This window comes from Anabas testudineus, chromosome 4, assembly GCF_900324465.2.
Source record: "Anabas testudineus chromosome 4, fAnaTes1.2, whole genome shotgun sequence".
Taxonomy (NCBI): Eukaryota; Metazoa; Chordata; class Actinopteri; order Anabantiformes; family Anabantidae; genus Anabas; species Anabas testudineus.
The window spans coordinates 25,027,333-25,049,250 of NC_046613.1; the positions used below are offsets into that span (position 1 = coordinate 25,027,333).

Sequence of the window (21,918 nt, forward strand, 5' to 3'; positions counted from 1 at the left end):
AAGTGACTTTTCTTTTTTCTCCAAATGAACTATCGCAGTGAATCAGCGCCTCTAGTCACAGATTATGACTACATATGAGGGCTTGATGTTGCTGAACCGGACCCGAACTTTATTGGTCTAATAGAACTTACAAAACTAAAGCAGCTGAACGAACAGACAGAGAACGAAGCTACTTGAAGACGGACAGATGAATATAAACCATTATCTCAGTGACACACCTGTCTGAAGATTCAGGGAGAGAAAAGGTTGAAAAGATGTTTGTTTCTGCTGCAGGACGATAAAAACTTTATTAGCATAAAGGCCTGTCCTCTCTGCTGCTATCACACTCCCAGCATGCAACAGTCAGGCAGCTGGACCACACTGATAACACACACACACACACACACACACACACACACACAGGTGCGTTCAGTCAGCAGATCAATGAGCTGCAGAGAAAATTGAAATATTTCACAGTTAAATCTGGATTTAATGTGAATAGAAAAGGCCTGTTTGTTTTCACTTATTTACATCGACAGTAGCTGTTCCTCATCAGGGAGGTGGTCCAGGTGCCACTGTGGCCTTGAACACGCCTTTAGTCCTTTGTTTGACATTGATATGCTCTCCCGTTTAAACGATAATTAGCTCTTGCTCCTACATGGTGTGAACCTATCTACTGAATCCAGGTTAATGTCATTAGGGTGTGAAATCTGTTGTGGGTGTTGATGAGATGAGGAGGGTGTGTGCTGTCGGAGGTGAGTCACTGATCTGCCACCGGATGCACACAGACGTCAATCCAACATGCTGCATCTTCACTGAGAGCAGGAGCAGAGCAGAGCTGCACACACGTCCGTGTCCCTGCTAAAGTATTAGCTACCGCAGAACACGAGTGTGTTACCTGCAGGCTGATGTTCCCGTAGCTGTTTTTCAGGATGGTGACGACGTCGCTGTGGGACAGGCCGTCCACAGCCTGACCGTTAATGCTGACGATCCTGTCCCCCACCTGAACGAACGCACACACACACACAATCAAACCAATATATAGAAACTGCAGTTTTTACTACACTACATTTATTTGACAGCTACTGTAACTATGTAACTTAGGAAATAAGGGCGAGTGAATGATGATGCAAATACACTAAAGTATCAGGGACATTCTTAATTTGAATGATTTAACTCTAATCGCACTTACAGAAGCAACAATGAAGAACTTTACTTGTAATGGAGTATTTGTACACTGTGGTACTAGTACTTTTTAAAAATGTGATATTGTGCTATTTGTGTTCTGAAGTTACATATATGCTCCTGTGAAGTTTGGTTCCCATGTTCCACATAGTCAGACACAAAGAGCTTGAGGTGAAAGCAGAGAAACTCCCGGGATTCAGCTAATTTATTCTCGGTTATTGTCAAATCCAAGGGGCCTTAAAGATACGGGAGCTCAAATGAGTCTTTTTGATCGCGAGGCCAGAGGAGCTGTTGCATAAATATTTATAACATGTATTTGTACTTATTAAACTCAAAAATCAAATAATCTTGTATCAGTGGAGCCAAAGAATAAAAATGAAGATTAAATAAAAAGACTGTGGCCACTTTAAGAGACACATCCGAGTCCTTCCTGCATCACCGACACTAACACACTGAAGCTCTCAGTCTACCTTGAGACGATGCGTCTTGGCTGCGACTCCGTTGGCCTGGATCATAGCGATGAAGATGGGGATTTCACCCAGTGGGCTGTCCTTCCCCCCCGCTATACTCACGCCGAGGGAGTCACTGACACCCTGAGAGGAGAGGGAGGAAGAATAAAAACAGCAAAGTGAGGGAAGGATGGAAACACATTGATAGGTAAATGTAAGGTGAGTCACAGGACGTCCTGACTTTTTCCGTCTCTTACTTTGAGGTTTTTAAAGTCTGTCATCAGCTTTGTAAACACCTCATTTTCATTAAATATCTTTTATTAGATTCTCAGGATGTCTCTGAGCTCATTCAGTCACTTCTCTGGTTCCTGAATCCAAATGGTAGATTTTCAGTTACAAGCTGTTCTGTAGTAGATTTACTTCACTGTTTAGGGTCTTTGTCCTGCTGCATCTCCTGCTTCTTCTGAGCTTCAGCTTACAGACAGACACCCTGATATCATCCTGCAGGAAACCTGCATGAACTCCAGGCAAAGCGATTTACAGATGATGTTTTCATGTTGTGGTTTGTTTTAGGAGTCATTAAACCTTAACATTAACATTTTCATTTGTAGACAGTTTGTCCAACTCTGAGATCATTTTCAAGCTTCATTCAAATCAGCGGTTTGTCATCCTCAGTCTTCTGAAGAAATTACAGCTTCACAGGTTGGTGGACTCAACACAGTGTGGTAATTCTATATTTGTATATGTGGGTCTGGCTGAACAGGGTTCACATACTTCTCCCAACCTACACGGTAAATGTTTGAATGTGGTGTCCAGTATAGACAAGAACAGTACAATTATTTTTGCGTTGAGATAAAACTACCATCTGGTGAATGTTTCATCTCATTTCTGATTGTGGATTAACTTTGAGATCATCGAGTACAGAGGTCAGAGGTCACAGGAGCTGCAGACTCAGACCAGTTACAGGGAACATTAACATGAGATGTGTGTGAGGACTTTACCCTCATGATCTCCACTGTACGGACGCCTGCGTCTGCCCCTGCACACACACACACACACACACACACACACACACACACACACACACACACACACACAATGAGAACATTTGTTTAACATCATATCAGAAAAATAAAAACTCAACAACAAAATCCTCCAGGTGTGTTTACCTGTGCTGTTGGCAGAGGACGAAGTGATGTCAGAGGTGGATTTAATGTTGTTGTTGAGGGCAAACGTCGGGGTCACAGGGTTAGAGGTGGGGGGCTCAGGTGAAGTCAGGGGGTGTGTGAGGGGCGGAGCCACAACACCTGAGCTGTTCCCACTCACATGACTCATCTGAGACAAAGAGAGTTCACGTCACACACACACAGTCAGTGAGATTCTAATAAAACACACACATTCCTGAAGCCCTGCCATTAAACCTCCGACTGAAAAAAACTAGTTTTAGACTTTTAACACCTGGTTCTCACCAAGATAGACCTACATTATAAAACACACACACACACACACACACACACACCTGGCTTCCTTGTGAGTTGTGTCTGGATGAGATCCAGGATGCAGCTTTGAGTCGTCCGAGCTCCAACAGAACCGGACCCCGAGCACACTGCACAAACAGGTGACGTATGTCAATCTACAGTGTTTAATCTACACGCACAGGAAAAAGTAACGACACCTGGAAAAAGTAACTTCAGCACTATTTCTTCACCTTCGCCATTACTTATATTCAGATTTTATAAATCAATATCTCCTGTAACAAACTGAGATGAACTGATTTATTTATTCCATCACCAACAACGTGTGGATCTGATTTAAGTCAGTGTCAGTTTTACACCAAACCCTGTTTGTTTTTATTGCAATTTCACTAAAGTTGTACAAAGAGCCAAAGTGATACCTGTGGACAGTGTGTGTGTGTGTGTGTGTGTGTGTACCTTCAGTATGGCAGCGACAGTTTCCTGGGAAGCGTGTCTCGTGTCGTCCCCGTTAACTGATAGAATCTGGTCTCCCTGCATCAGACGGCCGTCCAGCTCAGCAGCCCCCCCTCTGACCACCTCAGAGATAAACACACCACTGCCACTCCTTCCACACACACACACACACACACACACACACACACACACACACACACACACACACACACACACACACACACAGCAGGTTATGTTGTTTTGATCCACTGGAGGAGTTGTATCTGTGTGCGAGTTGTGTGTTTTAAGACGGACCTCTTTACGACAATACTGAGCCCCAGCCCTCTGCCGCTCTTCTTCTGCAGTTCCACCTTAAAGACGTCCAGGTTCTCCTCATCTCTGTACTGAGCCTCGTCCCTCAGCACTGTCAGACGAACCTTTGCTGGAGTCTGTCGCAGGGCGGCGATTGCCTCCTCATGAGATGCACCGCGGAGGTCGACACTGTTTACCTGAAACACATACACACAGCAAGTGAATGTATCATCAGGGTTTGACCAGCAGGGGGAGACACTGGCTACATGCTGTCTGTCCTCAGTGTCTGTGCAGCGGGATAAAATAAGATTTCTATTACAGCGAGTCTCAAACCTGCCTATACATCAGGTACACTGGTACTACATGTGGGTACCTCCAGTATCTGGTCTCCTGCCCACAGTCGTCCGTCTCTGGCTGCAGCTCCTTCTTCATAAACCTCATGGATCACTATGGCGTCCTGGTGCAGAGACACCAACAAACACAGAGAGACAGAGCGTGAAGGTGTGTGTGTTTCTGCTGACCGTTTGTCACCTGCTGTTCTCTGAAGCACTGATCAGCACAAACTGTCTTAACTGAGGAGAAAGTTTTGTTTTTATATGAGCAATAACGTTTTTAAGTTGAGTCAGCTGTTTTCTTTCCACGAGTCAGAAACAGAAGCTGGTTTCTCAGATTTTTGTTCTGCAGCACAGAAACACAACATTTACCTGTTTCCTGCAGATAAACACTGTGTAGTAAATAACATGACTGTGTTCTGACATTTTACTGTCCCCTTGCTTTGGTTCCCTCGGGACATAAATCACAATTTAATTCACAGAGAGTTTTATTGCTCTTGTGTTTTTAGCTGAAGAAAATGTTTAAGAGGCAACTTGATATTGCCTCTTAAACATTCTCAGTGACATCATCAGGAGGAGAGAGGTTGTTAGACACCGTACATTTAACAGAATATTAAAGTGAGCTCTGTGTGTGTGTGTGTGTGTGTTACCAGCTGTGTGTCTCTCCCTCCCACTATGCTGAGTCCAAGTCCTGATCGACCTTTACAGATTTCTAATACTGTCTCCTGACCAGGAACCACGGCACAGCATGAAGGGTCTGAAGAGGGAGAAGATAGAAATATAAGATATACACTCAGTTTTATGTTTACTGTCTCACTTTAGTAGGAACACAGACGTAATACTGATGCAGCCCAATACAACTACAAATGCTCCTTCATTAATGTGACAGTGTTCAGGTTTTGTTCAAGCTGTTCAGAGAGGTGCTGAATTAATGTAGTGTGAATTATCCTGTAGGAACTTCCTTCAGCTACAGTGCTACAGAGCACAATATGTGGAAAATCACACAGCAGAATTCTGGATTACAGATACCACTGACATGTACCATTGTTATCAACCTCAACGTGGTTTTGGTGATTTGGTGAACCGAGTGTGAACATCAGAAGCTTAATTATCACAGTGCCAGCAGCTGGGTTCTTAGGGTGTACTGCTGCTGGATCATTTAAGTTAAGATGTTTTACACCTAAGTGTAATGGTGAGTGGTTTCCACCTGTGTAAAGATGCTGACTGATTCCTGCTCCAGTAACAACAGGAATAGTGACATCACGTCTGTACCTTTGTTGGTGCTCTGCAGGTCGGGGCTGACCAGAGGAGGAGAAGCTGCCGTCAGTTTGCTTGAGCTGGAGTGAGACCTGCAGGACTGAACAAACAGCTCGGATCAGTGACGCAGCACAAAGATCAGTGTCGTCTGTAGATGCACATGTACTGATTCTGATTTTACCTGCTGCTCCAGTGAGGCTATCAGCACCTGCAGCTCGTTTTCTGGAGACTCTGAGTCTTTGAGCCTCTGCAGGACAGAAACACACACACACACACACACACACACACACACACACACACACACACACACACACACACACACACACACACACACACACACACACACACACACACACACACACACACACACCAGACTGGGTCAAGGAGAGGTTTGCATGTCCTGATTCAGTCAGCTGATGCAGGTTTCTGGGATATTTGGAACCAAACACTGAGGATGAAGAATTTATTTTCATCAACTTTGATCGCGCTGGATTTCACTACAGCTGTAGTTATATGATCACGTCTCAGTGTTTCAGTATGAAGATACTTTTTAATACTGAATAAATCACTTTGTTTTCTGACTTTTGGACAAAACTGCTGATGAGTTTTTGGTCATTTGACATTTTTCCTCATCTCTCCTTGTAAAGTTAAATGACGTCATCTCTTCAGAAATGACTCGTGCTTCATTTTCATCGCTCGTCCGTCTCAGCTGATGTTTTGCTTGCTTTTGCGTCTAATTCTCAGCAGACTGTAGATTAATTTAGTTCCTCAACCTGTTTCTTCATACGAGCCCTAACTTCAGACTCTAACATGTGAGGGGAGACTGATGGAGAAATCTCCAAAGTTTTCTTTTTGTGTACCTTTCTGAAGGTGTCGGCCTCTCTCAGACTCTTGGGGGCGCTGTTGTTCTGGTTGTTCTGCTCTGCTTCATCTCTCACCTCGTCCTGTTCGACAGACCACACATCAGACAGACAGTTGTTAGTTAGAGTAAGTCAGAACTGAACACTAGCTCACTGAAACCAGCGACCACTCCTCCCTCCTGCTTCTGAATCAGTGATCAAACTCCTAATCTCAACTAGCTGGTGGACGGAGTAATGCCAGTGTGCTGCATGTGCTGACATTAACATTCCTGACAGCCTAATTATTCACAGGTCTGTTTTTAGCAGGTTCAGACTTACCGGTGTGTCCGATGACGGGTGTAGTGTCAGGCTGTCGGGGGGCCGGGGGCCGTCTGTCGGGCCCGTGACACCACCAGGAGCTGGAGAGACACACTGAAACACACACACACACACACACACACACTGTAAATGTTGGGTCCTGTGAGTTGGTGCAGTGATAAAAAGCTTCACCTTAAACCTCAGGTAAGTCATCACATCAACAAAAACAGTGTCGAGTCAGTCCACCTGTTCTACCTGTGCTGTGTTCATGAGGCACCAGTTCTGATCCAGTTTGTCTGGTTTGAGGCTGAACAACATGAAGCTGAAGCAAAGTCTGTCACAAGTTTAGAGAAACTGTAAACTAGTCCATTAATCAGCTCAAACCACAAGATTTTAATCCTACTAAGTGTCTCTGGGTGTGATGATACCTCAGGGCTGAGGACAGGGGGAGGAAGGGGAGTCGGGAAGGGGGGGACAGCCATCTGGTTTATAGCGTCTTCATTTCTACAGGGGGACAGAGAAAGAGAGAGAGAGATCAGTCCAGGTTTTGGCTGCAACATGAGAACAAAGACAAAAAATATTTTCATCTCTTCATTTTGCAGCTGATGGAGTTTAATCTTCAGACAGAGAGCATTTCACCACCTGACCCCCCCACCACACACTTCCAGTCTAAACACTGAACGCATGTCAGCCCGTTGTTTCTTTATCCTCAGCGTTCCTGAGAGACGGAGCTGCAGCTGCAGCAGCACTGCACTGCAGACACGCTGCAGCTGCAGCACTGACACATTCAGACTGCAGTGCAGTGATTTCAATGAGCTACGCTACAAAAAGATTTGTTGGTACATCGTGCTGTTGGAGTAAGAACCCTCATTCTTGGCTTTTTTAACTGCTTCTTTCCTTTTATTTAAAATGATCCACAGATGCTGTGTTGGATTTAAATCAAGAAAACATGACCAGGTCTAAACTTCCAACTTTAAATACTTTTCAGTGCCGTAGGATCATTATGTTGAAGAATTCCTCCGTATGAACTGTATCAATGTCCTCTCCCCTGCACTCGTGGCCAGATGGACCTTGTCGGATCCAAACTTCTTTATTTTGGATTTATCTGACAATGAATGTGCTGCCAACATTCACCAGGCTTCTTTCATGGTCTTTGGCAAAATTATCAGTTTTGTGCTCGTCTGCAAACGGTTTGAATTCACACAGTGATCATGGAAACACCATCTGTTTATAGATGGTGTAGTTGTCTCTGTGATCCTGAAAACCTTTTAGCTACGTACTCCACTTATCCTGTTAAGTATCGCAGGAGCTGACGCAGAGAGATGAACAACAACAGTGCACCTACACCTACGGGAAAGTTAGAATCAGTGACGTAATTAAGTTTTTCAACTGTGGGAGGAAGGTGGAGCGTCACAGGGAGAACACACAACTCCAGAACCCAGCTACTGGTTCCACTGCTCCGCTGCCAAGCCCTTCTCAGTTTGATGTTTCTGTTTTCTACTGTTTAACAGCTAAACTAGGTATAGAAGAAAGAACATGACTCGACCTTGTGATCAATTACTGTTCTCAGAGTTGGATCCACCTGTGTTCACTCAGCTGTGACCATATTCTGCACTTCAGTCCAAAGTTTAAAGTTCACTGAAGTTGACACAGATTCTGAATTATCTTTGTGTGTTTAGATTAAAGTAAATGGAATATATCCCCACACATCTATCCCCACTGTCCACCTCTCCTCCCCCAGCAGCTGGTGACTCACTAAACACTCCTAATGGGAACATCCCTCTAATCTAATCTAAACTAACACTAACAGCCGAACATCAGCCACACGATTAAGCTGGTCGGGCGGATACGGCTCCACTGGGCCCAGCTGAGAGGGGACTATGGGGAAAATTTGATTTATCATATCAGCATGTTGACAAGTACAACAACAGGTCTCCAGAGTAACACAACAGAAAATGACTAAACCAACAACTCATCTCCAAATTCTTCTGTCAGACATGAGGGAGGGAGACGAGACCTGCAGTCTAGCACTGAGAACATCTGCTACATGATGACATATGGTAGGTATCCACCATCGGGGCATTTCAACTCCGTCGTGGAGGTATCTGAAAGCCGGCTGGTTTAGTCTGAGGCATCAGCGCTAAATGGAGCCATCTGTGGAGCTCCCAGATTAGCATCACAAGAGCCGGAGAGGAAAAAAAAACACTGCAGGAAAGCAGGATCATGGAGCTGTATTCACATTCCTCCTGCATTGTTGATGCTCAGTGCTCATTATTGTTGTGTTTCTAGCACTGATCAAGGGACAAAACTGAAATTCTGTCTGTGATTAAGCTCTGAGCAGCTGGTCTGTGGGTACGTGGATTTAAACCAGGTAAATCAATGGAGCAGATTAAAGCCTATGAGTGATTCTTTCCCAAAAACTGTTCACAGACTGAAACTTTTAACAAGGACCAAAATATCAGACTGCAGACTTCCCTCAGAATACAACTCACAATTCTCCTCCTGGAATCCAAAGCACTTCACAATCTGGCTCCAGAGTCCAAATAAGACCTGATTTCAGTACATCAGAACTCCTCCAGGTTGAAGCAGCTTTTACCATTTCAGCTCACAACAAAAACGGTTTAAAGGGGAACTACACCCTGCATTTCTATATTTATGTCTGAATGAATACGGTAAAGGGGGTGTAAGTGCGTCAACTACAAAGCTCTAAGGCAGCTGTCAGTGAACATATCATCAGCCCTGTGTGAATCATTCAGGTTTCAATCATCATCCATTCATTTACACTATCTGATCTTCCCACTGCTGTATATAGTCGAGTACACAGTGAGTGGACAGGTGAGGGTTGAAGGTGAAATATGCTTAATATCGCCCTTGTTTCCTCTAATAGACCAGAAGGAAGTTCATTCTGTATGTGTGTGGTAGAAACTATGGTTTTTAAAAGCATGTTGATGCTGCTGGAAAATATCTGCACAGTCGCACCCGAAGACAAAACGAATATACAAACGAAATAAAGCCTGAAATATGGTGTGTGCTTCACTCAGAACACGGACGTGATCATTTTCTGACTTATTGTATGTTTCTGTAGCCTGATCAGGACGAACATTACGGCTGAATTCATGTACTGAACTCCATCAAAAAGAATAATTACCGGCTCTTCTCTCCTTCAAAAGGCTCCATGATCACTATTATCTATCATTCTGTCGGAAGAGGCCATCTCCACTTCTTCTATAAAAGCATCTATGATTAAACGATTATCTCCTCGTCTTCGATTTACATCACATTTACCATAAAACAGACATTAAAAGGTTCAAGTAAAGATGGAAAAAGGGGAAAAACAAGGAGATAAAAGCCGTCTTGAAAGACCTGCTCTGCTGAACATAATGTCACAAACAACACAAACCTCTAATACTGTACTGAGCTGTGGCGGTGAGTGACTCTCGGCATACGATCAAAACACAAGACGTAGCAGCAGAATCTTCCTACAGGATGAGCACTTCCCACAAAACAGAGAAATATCAACTCTAAATCAATTGTTCATGCTGTACACAAAGATATTTGGGTTTAAGATCAAAACATGAGGATAGGATAGATCCAAACTTTAGTTTAGTATAAGTATTGGAACATGTGTCTGAGAGGTGTTAGCCGTTAGCCAGGTTTGTCCCGTGCTCTTGGTTTCAATCAGGAGCCGGGAAACAATCAAGATCACAAGATAAACAACAATTTGGAATGAAAAAAGAAAGAAACCATTAATGCACCGAGCAACATCGACAGAACGGGTCGACCAACGAAACAACAACAGCTGACGACTGAAGGAAAACCCACAACAGTGACATCACCAATAACCTCCACAGAGCAGAAGTGAAGACGTCACGATCCATCTGTCACAGCTGGGTGGAGGAAGATGACCCCCACCTTCTGCAGGACCACAGGTTAAATACCTATAAAAGATTCAGCAGTCAGAACTGAAAACAAACCTTCAGTTCTTAAGACGACTTTAAGACTTTTAAGACCTGCTGATCGTGGCCGTCACTATAAAGTAACTACAACTAAACTGAATTACAGTCGCAAGAAAAACTTTGTGGAATTTCATGGTTTTCTGCATTAATTTGTCATAAAATGTTCTTCGATCTTCATCTAACTCACAACAATACAAAAACACAGTCTGCTGAAAATAATAGTACACGAACATTATATGTTTTCATGTTTTTATTGAACTTAACATGTAAACATTCACAGTGCAGGGTGGAAAGTTTGTGAACCTTTGAACTTGATAACTGGTTGACCCTTCTTTGGCAGCAATAACCTCAACCAAACATTCCAGATCCGACCTGCACAACGATCTGGAGTAATTTTGGACCACTCCTCTTCACAAAACTGTTTCAGTGTAGTAATATTCTTGTCTGGTGTGAATGGCTCTCTTAAGGTCATGCCACAGCATTTTAATCGGGTTGAGGTCAGCACTCTGACTGGGCCACTCCAGAAGGTGTATTTTGTTCTGTTGAAGCTATTCTTTTGTTGAATTACTTGTACGCTTTGGGTCATTGTCCTGTTGCATCACCCATCCTCTGTGGAGCTTCAGTTGGGGACAGATGGTCTTACGTTTTCCTGCTAAATGTCTTAATAAACTCTGGAATTCATTTTTCCATCAATGACAACAATTCGTTCAGGCCCTGAGGCAGCAAAGCAACCCCAAACCATGATGCTCCCTCCGCCATGTTTTACAGTGGGGATGAGGTTTTGATGTTGGTGTACTGTGCCTTCTTTTCTCCACACATAGTCTTGTGTGTTTTTTCCCAACAACTCAATTTTGGTTTCATCTGTCCACAGAATATTTTGCCAGTAGTGCTGTGGAACATCCAGGTGCTCTTTGGCAAACTTCAAACGTGCTGCAATATTTTTTTTGGACAGCAATGGCGTCCTCCGTGGTGTCCTCCCATGTACTCCATTGTTTGATGTTTTCCTTATTGTAGACGTGTCAACAAAAATGTTAGCATGTGCCAGAGATTTCTGTAAGTCTTTAGCTGACACTCTAGGATTCTTCTTTACCTCTTGCAGTCATCTTTACAGGACGACCACGGGAGAGTAGCAACAGTACTGAACTTTCTCCATTTGTAGACAGTCTGTCTTACCGTGGACACATGAACATCAAGGCTTTTGGAGATACTTCTTTAACCCTTTCCAGCTTCATGCAAGTCAACAATTCTTGATCATAGGTCTTCTGAGAGGTCTTTTCTGCGAGGCATGGTTCACATCAGGCAGTGCTTCTTGAAACCAGTAAACCTAAAACTGGTGTGTGTTTTTAAAGGGCAGGACAGCTTTCAGCAGCACATCCAATATCATCACACAGATTGGACTCAAGGTTGGCTCACTCCTGGCTCCAATTAGCTCTTGGAGAAGTCATTAGGCTAGGGGTTCACATACTTTTTCCACCCTGCACTGTGAATATTTACATGTTATGTCAATAGAAACATGAAAACATATGTTTGTGTATTATTTTTTTAAGCAGACTGTGCTTTTCTATTGTTGTGAGTTAGATCGCACCAACACTAATACCAGCCATTACACAGATCATCAACACCTCTCTCACAACAGGCACCTTTCCCACCTTGTTCAAGCAGGCCCAGATTACTCCACTGTTGAAGAAGCCTTCTCTGGATCCCTCCCTTGTGGAGAACTACAGACCGGTCTCTCTTCTTTCATTCCTGGCCAAGACTCTGGAACGTGCAGCCTTCAATCAACTCTCTGACTTTCTTTCCCAGAATAACCTCCTTGATGTCAATCAGTCTGGCTTCAAGAGTGGTCACTCCACAGAGACGGCACTTCTGACTGTTGTGGAATCCCTACGGGTGGCAAAAGCTGAAGGTAAATCTTCTGTCCTTATTCTATTAGATCTATCTGCAGCCTTTGACACTGTGAACCATCAGATTCTCATGACTGCCCTCTCAGACTTGGGCATCTCTGGATCAGCTCTAGCCTGGCTTCGGTCATACTTGTCCGAACAAACCTTTAAGGTATCCTGGCAGGGGCGTGTCTCTGACTCTCATAACCTCTCCACCGGTGTACCGCAGGGCTCAGTCCTTGGTCCTCTTCTTTTTTCAATCTATACTTCTTCTCTAGGCTCTATCATCCATTCTCATGGCTTTTCTTATCACTGCTATGCAGATGACACACAGCTCTTCCTGTCTTTTCTGCCGGATGACTCAACTGTCTCATCTCGCATCTCTGCCTGGATGAGAAAAAGACACCTTCAACTCAACATACCCAAAACTGAACTTCTAGTCTTCCCTGCCAGACCTTCAACTCAACACAACATCAGCATTAACATTGGATCTGCGGTGATATCCCCTACTAAGTCAGCCAGAAACCTGGGGGTCATCATTGATGACCAGCTGACCTTCACAGATCACATCACCACAGTCTCTAGGTCGTGTAGATATGCCCTCCACAATATCAGAAAGATCAGACCCGATCTGACGGAATACACGACCCAACTCATTGTACAGGCGTTGATCTTATCTCGCCTGGATTACTGCAATGCACTACTGATGGGTTTACCGGCATCCACGACCAAACCCCTCCAGATGATCCAAAATGCGGCAGCACGCCTCATTTTCAATCAACCTAGAAGGTCTCATGTCACACCGCTCTTCAGATCTTTGCACTGGCTTCCTGTGGCTGCAAGGATCAAGTTCAAAGCTCTGTCTCTTGCCTACAGAGTGGTGAACTCCACAGCTCCATCTTATCTCAATTCAATCGTTCAGGTCTACATCCCCTCCCGTCCACTGCGCTCAACCAGGGAACGTCGTCTGGTGGTACCAGCACCACACAGTCGACACCAAGGAAAACTGTTCAGCTCAGTGATCCCAAGATGGTGGAATGAGCTGCCTATCTCACTCACACTCAGCCACCTCACTTGCAATCTTTAAAAAACTGCTGAAAACAGAACTCTTCCGCATCTTCCTTTGCACTTAAAAAAAAAAAAATTCTACCCTTTCTTTCTAACATCTCTTGAAACAGAAACACTTTTTCGATAGCACTCTGCTTTGATGTTGGTTCTCCTTGACTTAGATTTTTGCTTGCCTTGTTCCTCACTTGTAAGTCGCTTTGGATAAAAGCGTCTGATAAATGACTAAATGTAAAATGTAAATGTAGATGAAGATCAGAGCACATTTTATGATAAATTAATGCAGAAAACCATGAAATTCCAAAAGGTTCACAAAGTTTTCTCTCCACTCTTTCCTCCCCCCAATAGCCGTTCTTGTTTTCACCAGTTATTGTTAATGTTTTTGTTTTCCTGGTCAAGGTTTATGATCCACTTCGTTACTTCCAGCTTCAGTCATGCAGCACACACAGTTATCTCATCGCCCACCTGAGCAGGTGATTTAGTTTTACATCTGCTCCTAAAATGGGATTTTTCCTTCAACAGTTTCTCTGCCTGAGGTGAGACAGCTCCACTTCTGATGGAGCTTATCCTAAATCAGGTGTCACACTTGCCAGCTTTTCGTGGGGGGACATCAAAACATCTCCAGACCGGACCCTCAGGCCTTGCCCTGAGCTCTCCTACACCTTGGAGGTCCCAGGAAAACTGGGTGCTCGACCCACATGGATCCTTTTTATGTGAAGGAGCAGCAGATCTAGTTTGACCTCTGTACCCCATCTCTAACTGACCCCACCCTGTGGAAGAAACTCGTTTTGGATTCTTGAATTTCCAATTGAAAGCTTTGCAGCTCAACTCTTCACCTCTTCCACAGTCTGGTACAGTGTCTGCATTAGCGCAAGCAATATAATATTTACCTCTAGAGACAAATAAAGATTTTGAAAATGGAAAACTAATTGTTTATCAGTCAGTTTTCCTTGTGTATACAGAAAACCTACTTTTGCAGGTGAGTATTTCTGAATCTCTGCACCCTCCTTAATGAAATGATTATAACTTGCTGTGTAAACCATCAGTTTCTCCTGAATACTACCACATCTGTAAAATGAGACCTGCAGGGAGACAGAAAAGACGGTGAACCGACCAGCCCGGCAGGGTGACAGTTAACCATTTTTGTTTCCATGGTGTTGACATCCCATTGCTCATTGCTGCAGCGACCTTTATCCAGATATAAATCATTCAGCAGCGGCTCACGGACACGGCTTTAACGAGATTTTGTCACCTGGCTGAACACAGAGAGCACGCCTCTGTGCTCCTGCCCCGACACATCGACCGCATTCAATCAGCGCAGCCGACATCTTCATAACCGAAGAAAATAGCGAGATGAACTTTTAACACGAGCTGCAGAAATGACACAGGGGGAATTATGGGAACATCAGCTAAGAAAGACGGTGCAGTGCAATCAAACTGCGAGTCATCAGTTTAATTCTGGTACAACATCATGTCACTTCACATCTGGGCGTGCAGGACATCACAGCAGTGGGTTTGTGAGCAATGACCAATAAAACTACGCTGTCTGCAAATATTCATACACTAGTAGAAACTTATGGACAGAAATGACACATTCCTCCTTTAAATAATAGATTAGTTTAATAATAAGCACAAAATCACAAGGGAAATGCACTAGGAAATTAAAGTGTTATGAGAAGTTCTTTATCAGCCATTTCGTTCCCTCGACTGCTGCAGTCAGCCCTGAACAAAAGCCTGTAGCGACGTTTTCTCCTTCTCAAACCACCACGACACACTTCTACAAACCTGTGTTTGTGAAGACCCAGATTTCTCTTCTGTGCAGAAACAGAGAAAACGCTGAAGGATCTGATGTCTTGTGTTTGGCTTTGTGTGAGTTTTTTATTCTGACACATAGGAAGTTTGATTCTTTACGGTTAATCAGAGGTTAGAGTTTGAGTCTTGTCCTTGAATATGTTTATGAGAGGCAGCAAAAATTACCACAAAATGAAAATCTACAAAGGTTTTGTTACATGTTTGTCCAGCAGCACATATGTTATTTATGTTTATATAGTGTTAATGTTCTTCTTAAGGCATCGGTTTCTCAGACTTCAGAGAGCCAGCCTTTACTAGGGAGACTACAGCACCGGAACAAACAGCAGTCTACTAACTAGAAAACGATTCCTGATGCTCACAGCTCTGTTAGGCTGTGATTTATGCTGCGTGTTCACATGTGGGCGTCTCAGTGGTTCTTAATCCTGACGCGTGAACACAGATCATCAGCCAGGGTGAAGAGCACAGAATGACTCTTACACCACCATGTGTCAGTGAAGACTTAAATATTTGAATGTTCAGAGGCTGCAGGCGTCATGACAGACGCTTCTCTGTCGAAGCATCTTAAAAAGGACAAAAGAGGATAAAGTTAATTGTTGTCATCGTCTCCGGCTCAGGTGTGGTGTCACAGTCTCGGCCAGTCTGCAGATTAAATCCTGTCTGACAGAGAGACCAACCTGGCCTGATGAGAGGCTTTGGTCTTAATGAGACCTTGGTAAAATACACCACACCTGCTCACTTCCAGGCTGCAAATCAATCCCTGCAGTAGAAAGCTAATTTCTGCAGTTGAGGAGCAGGGGGAGGAGGGGGGCTGAGTTTAATCTCCTGTTGTAGAGATTCCCCGTCATCAGCTCTTCTCCCGTCTCTAAGGACTCATCTCAGAGGTGAAGGACTGCCTCCGCCTGTTGGTGTTCATCAATTCCAAACTCAGTCGTGTCTTAATCCCAGAGCTTTGTGACGGTTTGATGCTTTGTCTCAGCTGCCTGAGATTCCTCCTTCATATCAGTCAGCAGGTTTGAGTTTGGACTTTGAAGTTTCAGGAAGCTGCTGTCTGGTTTTCTGAGTGGAGCTAAATGTGGAGACGCCTGTGTGTGCATCAAATCAAGTAGTCCAGAGCCTCCAGTGAGAGCCTGATGACAGGTTACAGCCTCTTACTGATTGTGCTGAGTGATCTTTATCTGTCTGTTGCAGCCCCCACCTGTAACCTGAATCTGTTCCCTTCACAAACCAGGAAGCGTCAGACGTACATACTTAAAATGAAGTACTTACTGAAAAGGTGACAGTGGGAAATACACTTTCTGAAATGGCCCTAGATCGTTCACCCCTCCCTCTAGAAATATGTAGAACCTTGTTTAATTTTTCACACACACATCAGAAGATGTCGAGAAATTACTCCGTGTGATGACAGGGAGGAAAACTCACTTCATTTATACTGAAACAGGTAAAAAAGGGAAACTGCTGAGCTCTGCTGAAGAAGGAGACGTGGAAGCTTTCGTCATTACACCATTTAGGCATTTATGTCATAAAGTTTTAAAAGAAGCAAAGTGTTTCAGCTCAGTGGTCCCAAGATGAAAACTGCAGACGCTGCAGCTTCGCTCCAAAATATTCAAACTAAAGATAAAACTCTCCACGGCTTCCTGCTTTTAATGTCTCCTTCAGGACTTGACTAGACACAGTGAAGCTGGAACGTTTGTGAACATTTCCGAATTTTTTCACGAACCCTAAAACTAGAAAACAGTAAACCACGGTACAAATTAGACAATTAGATCATGATACTGCTGTTTGGTAGAAGTGTGTGAAGCCTTCAGTAACTGCTCTGCAGCAACAAATCATTATACACCTTCATTCATTTACAGGTCGAGACTGAAATGATGCAGCGCCACAATTCATGTATGTGAGGAAGATTGACTTCATACTTATTAGGAACACTGCTGTTGACCTGAAATGATGTTTAAAATGAAGGATCCAGGGAGCGAGCTGCTGATGTTGGTGTTTTTCTAGCAGCCAGAAGCAGGCAGTGAGCAATGTGTTCAGGCAGAAGAGAACGTGAAGTGTTTCTTAAACAGAACTCGCTTTTAATTTATTATGCTGCCTAACCTGCTGCCACCGCCTAAACTCTCTGAGCCTTTGGGTCCGGCCTGCAGTCGAGGAGCTGGGGAGAGTTTTTTCTTCCACACTGATTTGATTGTTATTAGGTCCGACGCCTCCTTTTCGCTGAATACAACACAGTTTCCAGCCTGTTACACGGTGCTGGAGGAGAAAAAAGTGTGTTTTGGCCCCTGAGAGCTCCAACATCAACTCTGTGTTCATCCCTCTGTGACTCGACTGCCTTTATTTTTCCTGATTCTTTATATTTGATTACATGAAACTGTCCTGATCCTTGTGCTGAAATTGGGTCATAGCAGCAGCAGCAAAGAGTGGGGTAGAAGCTGGAAGGGCTGGAAGCTTCTGTAGGAAACTAACAGCTCAGAGCCCACATGGCGGCTGTCAGACAGTTACATCAGAAACATGAAGCAGATCCAGCAAACAACAGACACATTTGATTTCATCAGTCTTTAGCTCCACAGATCCCAAACCACCCTCACCCACCTGGAGGACTGTTCTTGGATACAGCTCATCATTCCCAGCAGACTCAGTGTCCAGCTCAGGGATCTAGGACTACATCTCAGCCTGTGCAGCTGGATCCTCGTTGTCAGCACCTGAACACTATTCTGACAGTTTCTACGTTTTCATCTATTACCCAGTTTACATGGATTTACCTTGCGGTTGTTTTTTATTTCTGAGGAGACACAATATTGCTGCAACACAAATCTTTATTCTCACAGTAAATGTGTTCCCGTCTTCAGTCTCATATAAATAGTCTTTGGTCAAATCATCTCAACATCATCATCCACAGGCAGAACCTGAGCCCTGACAGCCCCAAACACTGCAGACCTATTTTAATCTCCCAGCATGCCCTGCAGCCTTACCTGAGCAGGATGAGTTTCACCTTGGAGGCGGCGCTCTTAATGATGGCTGAAGCGTTCTGGTGACTGCGGCCATAAAGGATCTGGTTGTTAATCTGAGAGAAACACACAGAGATCATGTTTTAGTTTGATCAGTGTGATGTGGGGTTTAGATACTAAGATAAAACTAAGTTACTAATATTCCACGACAGTTCAACGGCAAATACGTATGTTTTAGCTAATGTGCTGTACTGGATTGAATTACACTGTTCACATGTACATAATAAAGTGGCCAGTGAGTGTATGTGAGGGTCGTTTATGTCAGGTCACATGACCTCCCCGCACACTTAATAACAGTTTAACCTGGAGTTTAACGTGAACTGACACGTTCTTGTTCTCTGGTTTTTCATTCTGAAAAACTTTAAATTAAAAACTGAAGCATTTAGGGTTTTTGTTAGTTTTAATCTAGCCACAGGGGTTGCAAGCCAGTTACTTCTGTGCCGGTCCCAAGCCCGGATAAATAGAGAGGGTTGCGTCAGGAAGGGCATCCGGCGTAAAAATTGCCAAAATAACCATGCGAATCATCAATGACACTTTCATACCGGATCGGTCGAGGCCCGGGTTAACAACAACCGCCACCGGTGCTGTTAACCTACAGGGTGCCGGTGGAAATTTGACTACTGTTGGTCGAAGAAAGAGAGGAGGCAGAAGGGTTCGTGGGCAGAGAGAGAAGGGGAAAGGCAGGGACATAGATCTGAGAATAGGGACTCTTAACGTTGGTACAATGACAGGGAAAGGCAGAGAGCTGGCAGACATGATGGAGAGAAGGAAAGTAGATGTTCTGTGTGTGCAGGAGACAAGATGGAAGGGCAGCAAGGCACGTAGTATCGGAAGAGGATACAAACTGTTCTACCATGGTGTTGATAGGAAGAGAAACGGGGTAGGAGTGATTCTGAAGGGGGAGTTTGTAAACAGTGTTCTAGAGGTGAAAAGAGCCTCAGACAGGGTGATGAGCCTAAAGCTAGAAATTGAAGGGGTGATGGTGAATGTAGTCAGTGGGTATGCTCCACAGGTTGGCTGTGAGTTAGAAGAGAAGGAGAGATTCTGGAGTGAGTTTGATGAGGTCATAGAGAGTATCCCCAGAGGAGAGAGAGTTGTTGTTGGAGCAGACTTCAATGGGCATGTTGGTGAGGGCAACAGAGGTGATGAGGAGGTGATGGCAGGTTTGGTGTGAAGGAAAGGAATCTGGAAGGACAGATGGTGGTGGACTTTGCTAAGAGGATGGAAATGGCTGTAGTCAACACTTACTTCCAGAAGCGAGAGGAACATAGAGTGACATACAGAAGTGGAGGTAGGAGTACGCAGGTGGAGTACATCCTATGTAGACGAGGTCATTTGAGAGAGGTTAGTGACTGCAAAGTGGTGGTAGGAGAGAGTGTAGCCAGACAGCACCGCATGGTGGTGTGTAAGATGACCCTGGAGGTCAGGAAGAAGAAGAGAGGGAAGTCAGAGAAGAAGACCAAGTGGTGGAAGCTAAAGAATGAAGAAACTTGTGAGGAATTCAGACAGAAGTTGAGACAGGTTCTGGGTGGTCAGGATGAGCTTCCAGATGACTGGGAAACTACAGCAGAAGTTATCAGGGAAACAGGAAGGAAGGTGCTAGGTGTGTCATCTGGAAAGAGGAAAGAAGGTAAAGACACTTGGTGGTGGAATGAGGAAGTACAGGAATGTGTCCAGAGGAAGAGGTTAGCTAGAAGGAAGTGGGATGTAGAAAGGACTGAGGAAAGTAGACAGGAGTACAAGGAAGCGCAGCGTAGAGTGAAGAGGGAGGTGGCAAAGGCCAAACAGAAAGCTTACGATGAGCTGTATGACAGGTTAGACACAAAGGAAGGAGAGAAGGACTTGTACAGGCTAGCCAGACAGAGAGATAGAGATGGGAAGGATGTGCAACAGGTAAGGGTGATTAAGGACAGAGATGGAAAGGTACTAACAACCCAGGAGAGTGTGCAGAAAAGATGGAAGGAGTATTTTGAGGAGCTGATGAACGAGGAAAATGACAGGGAAAGAAGGGAGGAAGATGTGGATGTTGTGGAGCAGGAAATAGCAGAGATTGGAAAGGATAAGGTGAGGAAGGCTCTGAAAAGGATGAAGAGTGGAAAGGGTGTTGGTCCTGATGACGTACCTGTGGAGGTGTGGAAGTGCTTAGGAGAGACAGCAGTGGAGTTTCTAACCAGTTTGTTCAATAGGATTCTAGAGAGTGAGAAGACTCCTGAGGAATGGAGGAGAAGCGTTCTGGTTCCGATCTTTAAGAACAAGGGTGACACGCAGAACTGCAGCAACTATAGAGGAATAAAGTTGATGAGCCACACAATGAAGCTGTGGGAAAGAGTAGTGGAAGCCAGGCTTAGGAAGAAGGTGGAGATTTGTGAGCAGCAGTATGGTTTCATGCCCCGTAAGAGCACCACTGATGCCATTTTTACTTTGAGAATGTTGATGGAAAAGTACAGAGATGGTCAGAAGGAGCTGTATTGTGTCTTTGTAGATTTAGAGAAGGCGTATGACAGGGTGCCGAGGGAGGAGCTGTGGTACTGTATGAGGTCGTCGGGAGTGGCAGAGAAGTACGTCAGAGTAGTTCAGGACATGTATGAGAGAAGTATGACGGTGGTGAGATGTGCTGTAGGTCAGACAGAGGAGTTCAAGGTGGAGGTGGGACTACACCAAGGATCAGCTTTGAGTCCCTTCTTGTTTGCTATGTTGATGGACAGGCTGACAGATGAGGTCAGACAGGAATCACCCTGGACAATGATGTTTGCAGATGACATTGTGATTTGCAGTGAGAGTAGAGAGCAGGTGGAGGAACAGCTGGAGAGGTGGAGGTTTGCTCTGGAAAGAAGAGGCATGAAGGTCAGTCGTAGTAAGACAGAATACATGTGTCTGAACAAGAGGGATCAAGGTAGAAGCGTTAGGTTACAGGGGGCTGAGGTGAAGAAGGTGCAGGAGTTTAAGTACTTGGGGTCAACAGTTCAGTGTGATGGGGAGTGTGGAAAAGAGGTGAAGAGACGAGTGCAGGCAGGTTGGAGCGGGTGGAGGAAAGTGTCAGGAGTGTTGTGTGACAGAAGAGTGTCAGCAAGACTCAAAGGAAAGGTCTACAAGACAGTGGAGAGACCAGCTCTGCTCTATGGGTTAGAGACGGTAGCAGTGAGACAGAGACAAGAGGCTGAGATGGAGGTAGCAGAGATGAAGATGTTGAGGTTCTCCTTAGGAGTGACCAGGTTAGACAGAATAAGGAACGAGTACATCAGAGGGACGGCTCACGTTGTCTGAGTTAGCAACAAAGTCAGAGAGGCCAGACTGAGATGGTTCGGACATGTTCAGAGGAGGGATAGTGAGTATATTGGTAGAAGGATGTTGGAGATGGAGCTGCCAGGCAGGAGGGCAAGAGGACGACCAAAGAGGAGATATATGGATGTCTTAACAGAGGACATGAGGTTGGCTGGTGTTAGGGTAGAAGATGCCCATGATAGAGTTAGGTGGAAAAAGATGATTCGCTGTGGCGACCCCTGATGGGAAAAGCCCAAAGAGAAGAAGATTTGTTTTTGTTAGTTTTGGATTTCAGGCTTAATTTTGAAAAACTAATTAACAAATATTAACACTGATTCAAATGTCCTCACAGTGATGTAAT

The 21,918-nt window shown here is 44.5% G+C and overlaps 1 protein-coding gene across 2 annotated transcripts in view; it reads right to left on the bottom strand.

Moving 5' to 3' along the window:
- Window positions 1-21,918, bottom strand: part of patj (PATJ crumbs cell polarity complex component) — a 91,063-nt gene that overhangs the window by 3,982 nt on the left and 65,163 nt on the right. For both annotated transcript variants that reach the window (XM_026346492.1, XM_026346493.1), the window contains exons 31-45: window positions 18,261-18,352; window positions 7,007-7,082; window positions 6,600-6,692; window positions 6,282-6,365; window positions 5,603-5,668; window positions 5,437-5,521; window positions 4,815-4,921; window positions 4,206-4,289; window positions 3,836-4,029; window positions 3,545-3,692; window positions 3,133-3,219; window positions 2,783-2,948; window positions 2,615-2,652; window positions 1,635-1,757; window positions 878-982 (exon numbers count right to left, since the gene is read on the bottom strand). In XM_026346492.1, the coding sequence (XP_026202277.1) occupies window positions 878-982; window positions 1,635-1,757; window positions 2,615-2,652; window positions 2,783-2,948; window positions 3,133-3,219; window positions 3,545-3,692; window positions 3,836-4,029; window positions 4,206-4,289; window positions 4,815-4,921; window positions 5,437-5,521; window positions 5,603-5,668; window positions 6,282-6,365; window positions 6,600-6,692; window positions 7,007-7,082; window positions 18,261-18,352 (1,548 nt within the window). The remainder of the gene's footprint in view (window positions 1-877; window positions 983-1,634; window positions 1,758-2,614; window positions 2,653-2,782; window positions 2,949-3,132; window positions 3,220-3,544; window positions 3,693-3,835; window positions 4,030-4,205; window positions 4,290-4,814; window positions 4,922-5,436; window positions 5,522-5,602; window positions 5,669-6,281; window positions 6,366-6,599; window positions 6,693-7,006; window positions 7,083-18,260; window positions 18,353-21,918) is intronic.